Raw genomic sequence first — 10,381 nt, 5'->3', positions numbered from 1 at the left:
ATTTAAGAAGTAATGTATTATAGAAAAAGCAGGTTTTAACGTGATTCATACAGTCACGTTATTTATCCAAGAGTAAGAGGTTAATCGTCTGCGAAATAATTACATTCAATTATTCTGGCGACCTTAAACCGATTTTGAGTGTATCTGTTTTCGCACCACAGAAAGTACATGTATGTTAAAAGGAAAGGCTGCAAAAACTGTAGACAGAAACTTATTTATCAAAAATTACTTTGCTATGTAAACGTTAGGTCGGAGTACCAGTTTACGATTGTAATTACATACTTGTAAGTAATTTCCGTTATCAGTTAAGATCCAAAGGCTGTTTGTACAATAATCATCTGACAATGGGCGTAAACATATGACCTCGCATGGCATGTATTAACATATCAGGCAAGCTAATTATTTAGACAATTAGAACAATTACCAGCGGCCAGTTTTTGATAATAATAAGCACTGTGTAATTATATTGAGTTTACTTATAGATTAGCATTAATTGAATGTTGCTCAAAATAGTTCAGTATAAAACAAAGACAGCAGAAAAGGGAGGGCTATTGTATCAACTTCAGATATAATAACATTAACAGAAACTCGGAACATTTAAACAAATATAAATATGAAATGCTATAAGACAGTCCATAGTCTCAGAACGTTTATCTTGATTATCCTTCTGCTACAAGGTAATGTTTTTGGAGAGCCACATTGCTCCAAATTTCACTATGAAGAACAAATTTTAGAGAAAATTATTCGTTTGGAGTTCCAAATGGAAAGATATAAGTCGGAAATGGAGAACACGCAGAAGCGTACTTTGGATACGTTAAACGAACTGGAAAACTTTAGAGAAAAACTCTCAACTGAGTTCAATGGCATAAAAGAACAAAACAGACTGGAATTAGAAAACCGATCTGAAGATTTTAAAATCTTAAAAGGTAAGTTATTTTCTGACTCTTTATTCAAGGTTTGCTGAGTTTAACTTTCGCTATGCACATACATATTTATGCTCACTCTGTTTCACAAATGATTTGATGAAGTCATATCAAGAGTTGTGTATTATGTATTCAGTTGGGTTACTTTAAAGACGTACCAAGATTTATGTCGTAACTCAATATATTAATTTTCACTGGAGAAATAGCATGGTATTTTAATGTTGTCTTGCTAGACAAAATATTTTTAATTAATTTTGAAAAGAAAAGCATCATAAATTTCATGAATGAAATACTTAACAATACATTGTTTTTTCTATGTGTCCAATTCCACGTGTTATATGCATTTTTAATTTAAAATTCATACGAAACATAAATGTCTAGCAGCTTACTTCAGAATATAATATAAGTTATTCGTTTATATTCGAAAGTTATGAGAAGTGTGAAAGAGAAAAACAACAATAACTATTATGTTGTTAATTTAAAACATGTCTATCATATATGTTTTATTTTTGTTTGTTTGTTTTTTCATGCAGATTCAGTTTCTATTCCAACTGTTGCATTCCGCTCACGGAGTCCATCTACAACCAATCCAAAGTCTGGCGACAAGATTGTTTTCACAGAAACACTGCACGATTCAGCGCATTCTTACGATAACAAAACTGGGATATTCACGGCTCCTGTCGCTGGAACCTATCTGTTCAATGTTCAACTTTGCTTAGCCACCGGTACGAGATATACTTATTATGCGATATATGTCGAGTCTACGGCCGTAACTGGAACACTTCTATATGACTCTTCAGAGCGATTTTGCAGCAGTGCCACTGCTATTGTGCACCTACGAAAAGATGACAATGTATACATAAGAGTGCCCGACACAAATGGTAATGCATTGCGAGAGACATCTCTTGAGAGGAATATGTTTAGTGGAGTTTTGTTAAACAACAAATAGCGTCAACTTAGCCTTTTCATTGACTGAAATAAATACTGACTGTGGTTGCTTCATGGTTTGGCAGGAAAATATTGAAAATTTGAGTTATAGAACAGTTTTTGCACAGCAAATGTATCTTTATATATAATGCACAACTAATGATTTTGTGAACATGTGTTCTTTTCTAGGAAGCTGTACATATATCAGAGGAAGATCTAAGTTTATTAAGCTTTTCGCTATTAAAGGCGTACGCTAGAATTCCCTGTATATGAGATGGGCGAAAATTTTCCCAATAACAGAATTTCTTTAAACTTTGGATATTGAAGGACAATCATCTAAGAAACAAAAAAATGCAATAAAAATTATAGGTCACCGGATTCGAAAAAGAGTAATCTGCCCTTGAAAACGTCATTTTTGGGGGAAATGTCGTTTTCAAGGGCAGATAACTCTTTTTCGATACCGGCGACCTATGATTTTTATTGCATTTTTTTGTTTCTTAGATGATTGTCCTTCAATATCCAAAGTTTGAAGAAATTCTGTTATTGGGAAAATGTTCGCACCAAATTCTAGCATACGTCCTTAAAACGCTAGTGTAATATATGAAAACGAATAATTTTGAAGGCAGATTATACCTCGCTGTTACTATGCGGAACATTTCCGTAATTGACCATTGAATCAACAGAAACAAAAATGCAATATTGCCAGCGAAGATGAATATATACAATGTATAATAAGCCTGCATTTTATTTGTATGAAAGATACCGTCTTGACTTTTAAATCTTGTTGGTAGTGAGGCGACAGGATGAAATATTATGTAGACATAAAATAGGGTGAATAACATGGTCCTGAGACACTTCAAGTCGAACCTTGTCCGCGATACTAGTATCATTTCCGCACAATTAACTTTAAAAAAAAAACATAACAGCGACTTATGGCCGTTTCATGCTTCCTTAGAATAAACTTCATTTGTACGAAATGTATTTTTAAAATATGGCTGAAATATCTATGTCAGCAGCTCTAAAATACAGAAACATCAGATACCTTAGACAAATCCTTGCACTTTTAGACAACATCTAAAAGAGCTTTGATGACATTTTACGATGTTCGAAAAAGTCTCAAAATACTCTTGTTCAGTTTCGTACCCCTGTGGGATTTGTATTTTCATCGCGTGCAAATATTTCTTCATAGATAAAAAGCTGACATGATGCAGTCAACTAGCTTTGCGACAATGTATAGAAATATTCCCATCGTCTTAAGGATATCTGCTTCAAGTAAACTCGAATACAGTGTTACTTCCCTTACCGGCACGGTAGCCACTGCCATCACGTTTTCAGCCGTGTTACATTTTTTAGTTTTGACTTTTGTTGTACAAAGTTTATAGCTGTCTGACAAAATAAGACCCTGTTTGGACAAGTTTTTAACACCACACTTTGACATAAAATCATAGCTGTTTGACATAATACGACACTGTCCAAACTTCGGCATAATTATATTGCTGTTTGACATAATAAGACGATATGAAGACAGACCTGTGAAATCCATTTTCATTAGATTATGGAAGAAAATTATTTCAAAACAGTCATATTAGAAGTCTTAAGAACTCATTTGACGTTGTAAATTTTATAAGCATTTTAAAGACCATTTTGCGGTACAGCAGCAGAACAGTGTTACTATGTGGTCATATACAACGCATGAATGTAAAAATAAATACACTGGAATTGTCATAAATTATATTTTAGTTATCTGCATTTTGTATTATGTCTACAACATGATAGTATACTTGAGTTGTTCATTTAAAGCGATTAACCCATACATTTTGATTTCTGATTTTGTAAATAATTTATCACCGAAAAGCAAAATGCCGCCGCGGTTTCATATATTTTCATGAAACTTAATGGTTGATCAGTTTCTAGTTTCCAGAATTACGGGAACATACGAGTTTTCGCAGATTTTCTACTGCACTTTTATAAGCCGTTGCAACGATTATCTTTTGTAAACATTGATTAATATAGAACGAGAAGCGACAGTATTTTTAGAACACTTTCATCACGTGGACAGTAAACCAAAACTGCGCATGCGCATATTTTGCTTCAGTCACTGATAATCAATAGAGCGCAAACGTAGCTGGCAAACAGTAACAAAATGGCTGCCCTAGCGCACAGTTAGGATTATTGGTAAAGGATTTCGGTACTTAACGGCGAATTTTATAATATACGGTCTTGCATGCGATGTAAAACACCGTTTGGGTAATTTCAACAGCTTATAGACACACTGTCAGGGAATGTGACGCTACTTTTTATACATGGACTTAAAAGTATTTTTATGTCTTTTAAATGCATGTAAATCAAAGTGCATACTTTGGGGATGGATAGAGCGTAATAAGCAATTTTGTGTATATGATATCAAGGGAAAAATGCCGTTAGCGACGATAATAAACAACACACAAATCTTATGCCAGGGAATATGACACCACTTACTGTACATCAAGTCTTAAAATATCGCTCTTGTTGGAATAAAATTGGCGTACAGACCAAAGTTTAAAGGGTTATAACCTCTAATGAGATAAAGAAAACTTTCTTCACACTGACATTGAAAGATTTTCTGAAAATTCACTTATCTTACTATAAGAGTAAGAAATAAAATATTGTAAAAAAATCAAAAAGTGCAATAAAATACTTTGTTTCCAAGGGATGTACCTTTAAAGCATTCCAAATATTACGATCAGTGATTGTTATTTAACAATGAAATATTGGACACGATATTAGGTATACATTATACGTCATATGAAACAGATTGAGCTAATACCAAACTCAACTGAGCCAATATGAGAAAATCAGGGCCTATATGAAAAACAGAAACAGTGCCAATACAGGATTCAAGCATTTAGATTGGTTCTTACAACAGGGCCAATACGGAGAAGTTATTTCCGTTAGATTTTTAAATGACGCCATTTTGTTTTACATAAAAAATATACAGTAACAACAGTTTCCAAATTTCTGACAAAAATCATCTAACAGACTAATGTAATAACCGTGTGTAACTCTGAGCGATGTAAATCTTTGTAGATGATAACAATACTTAAGGCTGCTTCAGTAGTGCAATTGTAAGACAAGTTCCTGACAGAATTTTTTACTTTTTTGCTCAGAAAATATAGCAAATTTGGCGAAAATCAAGATCAAGCGAAACTAGGCTTAATTAAAATGAAGACGCTTATCTTAAACAAACATTTTGATAGTGTTGATTATGTGTGCAATTACAATAGCGATTTACATGCATATTTGGATGACACACATGAAATAACGATGTCAGCTGTAACTGCAAACAAGTTCGGATAAGAATAGAATGAGACATGGGGGTTATGATATTTGCTTGGTCGGTTGAATTATCTTGATCGAGACATATATGTATAATTTTGTGTCTCGTTACTTGCTGAAATCTGAAGCAGTTTCTTTCACGGTTCAAAATTAAAAGAAACGACTCTCAAGATCACTAGCCAAATAAATACGCCATAATCCCATTAATGGCATCAGTGCTAATTATATCGAGCCATCACAGTATCTCTAAAAGTTATATCACACGTACTTACAGACAAACCATATGCCGTTTTGTCGTGGAATTGCACTCTGTGTATTACTTAAGGTTCCATGTACACCATCGTATAAACACATCTGCAGACGTCTCTAAATGTTTTTTAGTATTTGTAACGTGTGCAAATGTTGCGTTCTGCTCAACCCGGGGCTAGAGGGCGTGGACGTTAGCATGCATTTCTACTACCGTCCATGCACAGACTCAATCATACCGAACCTACAACATTTTAGTTTTTGGCGTGTTGGGCGACCTGTAGATTTTCCACTTTTTCTATTTTATGAATGTTGATGCACACTTCCAGTTTGGTGAGCATGATAATGTTAGCATGATACATGTATGACTGTAGACATTGTGTATTATTCTGAATGACGAAACAATACCGCGATTATCGTATCATTAACAACATAGACGAAATTTATACATATGTAACGTGGCAAGAATGCTTCTCGCAATTAATTGTTATTTCTATTTAAGAACGTTTCTCATTTTAACCTGTTTGTTTGTATGTTTAATTGGGTCTTTAGCGACACGTAAGGTCATATGGTGATTTTCCAGTTTTAATAGCGACAGAAGACTCCATTTGCCCCCTCAAGACATTAACTCAGATGTGGGCTGGAATTAGTATCAACCCATATTCCTTAATTCTGCTGCTTAGTTTCATTTATTTGACAAACAAACCAGGGCTAAACACCGAGTTAAGAGGCAACTCATTCAAAGTCATCGGACTTAACCACTGACCACGGAGGATATATATAAGCCTGATTCATAAAACGTTTTATATCATCATTCAATGAACGATTTAAAGGTGATTAAGACATAGACAAATATCTAATATCTAATCCTTACATTAGTGTTTGCATGGATGTTGCGATAATGTATATCTATATATACACATAAAACAAAGACATGGTAAAGCAAAAAGTCAGCGGACACAAAACAAAAAATAAAGGAAACACAGAGGGATTGCCTTATAACGGTCAGAGACAAGACCACCACCAATGTGTTTAGACCAATTACCGACAACAAAATATCTCTTAATCTCCACTCATTTGCACTGTTAAAGGCATCAACAGACGGTAGGTTTTTGTTGTACAACAGCAATTAAATTTAAGATGTACAGCCAAATATTATCGTGTGTACGATGCTATTCCTTGATTCCGTAAATCTTAAGTCTTGACTTACAGATTAGGACATGTTCTATTTCGTAAAGCCCTCAACAGACGGTAGTTTTTTGTTGTACAACACCAATTAAATTTAAGATGTACAGCCAAATATAACCATGTGTACGATGCTATTCCTTGATTTCGTAAATCTTAAGTCTTGACTTACAGATTAGGACATGTTCTATTTCGTAAGGTTTGCCTTATACGTACCACCCACGCTGACAAGCAACAAATTGGTAAATAATTAGTTGATAAGAGGCAAGTGAATGAAATTCCAGAAATAATTGCCCAAAAAATAAACACAAATCTGAATATAAAATGGCTTCCAATGCATAATGGAAAAAGGATGACACTGAAAAGTTAAATGATTTGAGCCGCGCCATGAGAAAACCAACATAGTGCGTTTCCCACCAGCATCCGCGCAGTCTGGCCCATGCTGTTCGCTAATTGTTTCTCTAATTGCAATAGACTTTGAAAGCAAATATCATTGATCCTGACCAGACTGCGCGGATGCACAGGCTGGTCTGGATCCATGCTGGTCGCAAAGCCACTATGTTGGTTTTCTCATGGCGTGGCTCATTTGTGTCATGCGTAATCAAATTCATGGGACATAAAAAAGTGAATATTAATATCTGTTATTAATGGTTACATTCTTTTCAGTAACTGATGTACTGTGTTTACTAGGTAAAACTCTGTGATTTATATAGGAGTGGAATACTGTCTGTATGTCAAAAATGTACAATTTTAAAATTGTACATCTTTGAGATAATTAGTGTTGTACAACTAGAACCTACCGTCTGTTGAGGGCTTAACAGATAATGGAAAATCTAAGCATTAAACATGAAATTTGTCACAAAAGAGTGTAAACAAGGGCATGCAGACATGCTCATGTAATTTGTGATTCGCCCTTATGTCTGCACTTTCGAAAATAACAGTATATAAGCATCAATCAATATTTTAAATATACTCCAGTCCCTGAATGGGTGCTTGTGTGTACGAGAGGTCCAGAAAAAAATTCTCTAGAAATGATTACCCGGACATCCAACAAGCAGTAAAATCCAGGGTGGTGGTTTCGCATCCTGGTGCTGTCCGAGAAAATCAAAGATGGCCGCCAAGATTTAACACTACCTTTTGTATTCAATGGGGCTATTTTAAGTGCATGTAGTAACCAACCATTGATTTTATCCTTGGTAATTATTGAGAAAACATACCCAAATTCAAAATAGCCTTTTTTCATAATAATTTCATTCATTTTGAAAACTCGCGAATTTTGTGTAATAAAATAGCTAAAAATCCAGTAATTTTTCAAAATGTTCTTTTTCGTTTTTTTTTTTTTTTTTTTGTAGATTTTCGGTTTATATAAATGTGTGTTATGCTTTGAAAACACTTACACAGAAGTCAAGATATATGGTGCAAATTTAATGGCAAAAATCTAGTTTTTTTCATCAAAATGTTCTTTTTCGTTACAGGTTTTCAGTTTATAGGCAAAACATCCATACATGTATATAGTGTTATGTAAACACTCACATAGAAACAAAAATAAGCTTATTTACTATTTCATGATGGCTGTTTGTGGTAAGCATAGCTCTGAAAGTGGGTGGGGTAAATCAACCCCTGAGTCTGCAAATTTGGAATTCATAAAATCGAATGATTTTCGTTCAAATTTCATATTTTCTCTTCCTAATATTAAAGTATCGATATTAGTTAAATACATATATTCATAACTTTTAACGTCATAAATGATAAAATTTTGAATGGGTGGGGTAAATTTGTGAAATTTTCTTTAGACCGCATTTTCATCAATTTTCTTAATATTTTATTATGATTGATTTAAATCGATTCCAGTGATGAATTAGTGGAACATATTATGTTCATTATGTGTTTTTTCGGGCTGCAACACGATGCGACACCATCAGCCTCGATTGTCCAGTGCCTAAGATGTTCCTCTAATCATTAGTTCCAGATAATAACTATTGTCTCCTAAATCATTCATAACTATATGATTCAGTTATAGAATAACATGTTTATTTTCAGTACCCGATATGTCCTGCGACTCTCAGCTTCGGGATAGTTGATAAGTGTTCGGAGTCCTGATATATCCAGAGAAGTGCTGCCTCACATATCCTGCGATTCATCCCTTCAGGAAAGCAGATAAGTACATGTTGAACCTGCTTGAGCGGTCACCTCTATTAAGCAGCCACATGCCTTAAGCAGCCAGTCTGTTTACTTCCAAAATTGACTTGCATTTCATGGTATATTCTGCGATTCTCGCTTTCGGGACAGCTGATACCTGCTGCCTGACATAACCTGTGATTCTCCCGTTTGGGGAAGCTGCTTAATACTTCTTGACATATTTTGCGATTCTCCTTTTTGAGAAAGCTGACAACTCTTGCCGTACATATCCAGCAATTCATCCTTTCGCAAAACCTGATAAATGATGCCTGACATAACCTGTGATTCTCAGGTAAGTGCTGCCTGACATATCCTCCGATTGACCCTTTCGCAAGAAAATGATAAATGCTACCTGATATATCCTGCGATTCTTCCTTTAGAGAAAGCTGATAAGTGCTTCCTGACATATCCTGCGATTCTTCCTTTAGAGAAAGCTGATAAATGCTGTCTGATATATCCTCCGATTCTTCCTTTAGGAAAAGCTGACAAGTGCTACCTGACATATCCTGCGATTCTTCCTTTAGAGAAAGCTGATAAGTGCTTCCTGACATATCCTGCGATTCTTCCTTTAGAGAAAGCTGATAAATGCTGTCTGATATATCATGCGATTCCCCTTAACGAGATAGGTGTTACGTGATACACATTCCTTATGTTCTGAATGTCGGAAATAGCACATTTAATATCACTGCATTTAAAATACTTTTCTGTTATAACTTTGTATTCTGTATATATGGAAAATTCTTATTAAATGATCGGACTAAATACTGTTCCAATTTAAATACATTTATTCAATATTTAATCTGATCATTCGACAGGTCGCAGTATATAATTCGAATTCTCGCAAAGTTCAGTGGTTTTCGAGTTTTCTTTGGTATGTTAATGGGCTTTTTTTTAGGAATAGTCTGGTCGTATCAGTTATTTAACGTTATTTATACACGTTATCTATATACGAAAAGAGGTTGTGCGTCCGTGGAAAAATTTCATTCAATTATTCTGGCAACTTATAACCGATTTTAAGTGTATTAATTTATTAAGTAAAACACGATTTTTTATACATTGTTTTGATTCTAATATGCCATTTATCTAAAACAGAAGATACAATATAGTAGCGCTCTTTCTTGGTCGCAACAAAACCATTGACTTCATCAACCGTTAACGTGACGTCATTTTAGCGTTAGCGTGTTTAAACTGAAATAAGCATTTAAGCATGCATCATAAAAAGTATATGTATTTATAAAGGGAACGCTGGAAAAACTTTAAAAAATTACTTTGCTATGTAAACGTTAGGTCGGAGTACCAGATTACGATTGTAATTACATACTTGTAAGTAATTTTCGTTATCAGTTAAGATCCAAAAGCTGTTTGTACAATAATCATGTGACAATGGGCGTAAACATATGACCTCGCATGATAACTATTAACATATCAGACACGGTAATTATTTAGACAATTAGAACAATTACCAAGCGCTTGGTTTTTGATAATAATAAACACTGCATAATCATGTTTTAATTACTTATAGATTAGCATTAATTGAATGTTACTCAAAATAGTTCAGTATAAAACAAAGACAGCACTAAAGGGAGGGCTATTGTATCAACTTCAGA

The 10,381-nt window shown here is 34.3% G+C and overlaps 1 protein-coding gene across 1 annotated transcript; it reads left to right on the top strand.

The window, feature by feature from the left end:
- Window positions 1-542: 542 nt before the first annotated feature.
- LOC123532503 (uncharacterized) lies at window positions 543-2,207 on the top strand. Its single transcript, XM_045313961.2, has 2 exons — window positions 543-926; window positions 1,457-2,207. Exons 1-2 carry the CDS (start codon window positions 614-616, stop codon window positions 1,870-1,872), a joined length of 729 nt encoding a protein of 242 aa, XP_045169896.2. The 5' UTR covers window positions 543-613; the 3' UTR covers window positions 1,873-2,207.
- Window positions 2,208-10,381: the final 8,174 nt, after the last annotated feature.

Source organism: Mercenaria mercenaria, chromosome 11 (genome assembly GCF_021730395.1).
Source record: "Mercenaria mercenaria strain notata chromosome 11, MADL_Memer_1, whole genome shotgun sequence".
NCBI lineage: Eukaryota > Metazoa > Mollusca > Bivalvia > Venerida > Veneridae > Mercenaria > Mercenaria mercenaria.
This window is presented reverse-complemented; position numbering and strand designations above follow the sequence as displayed.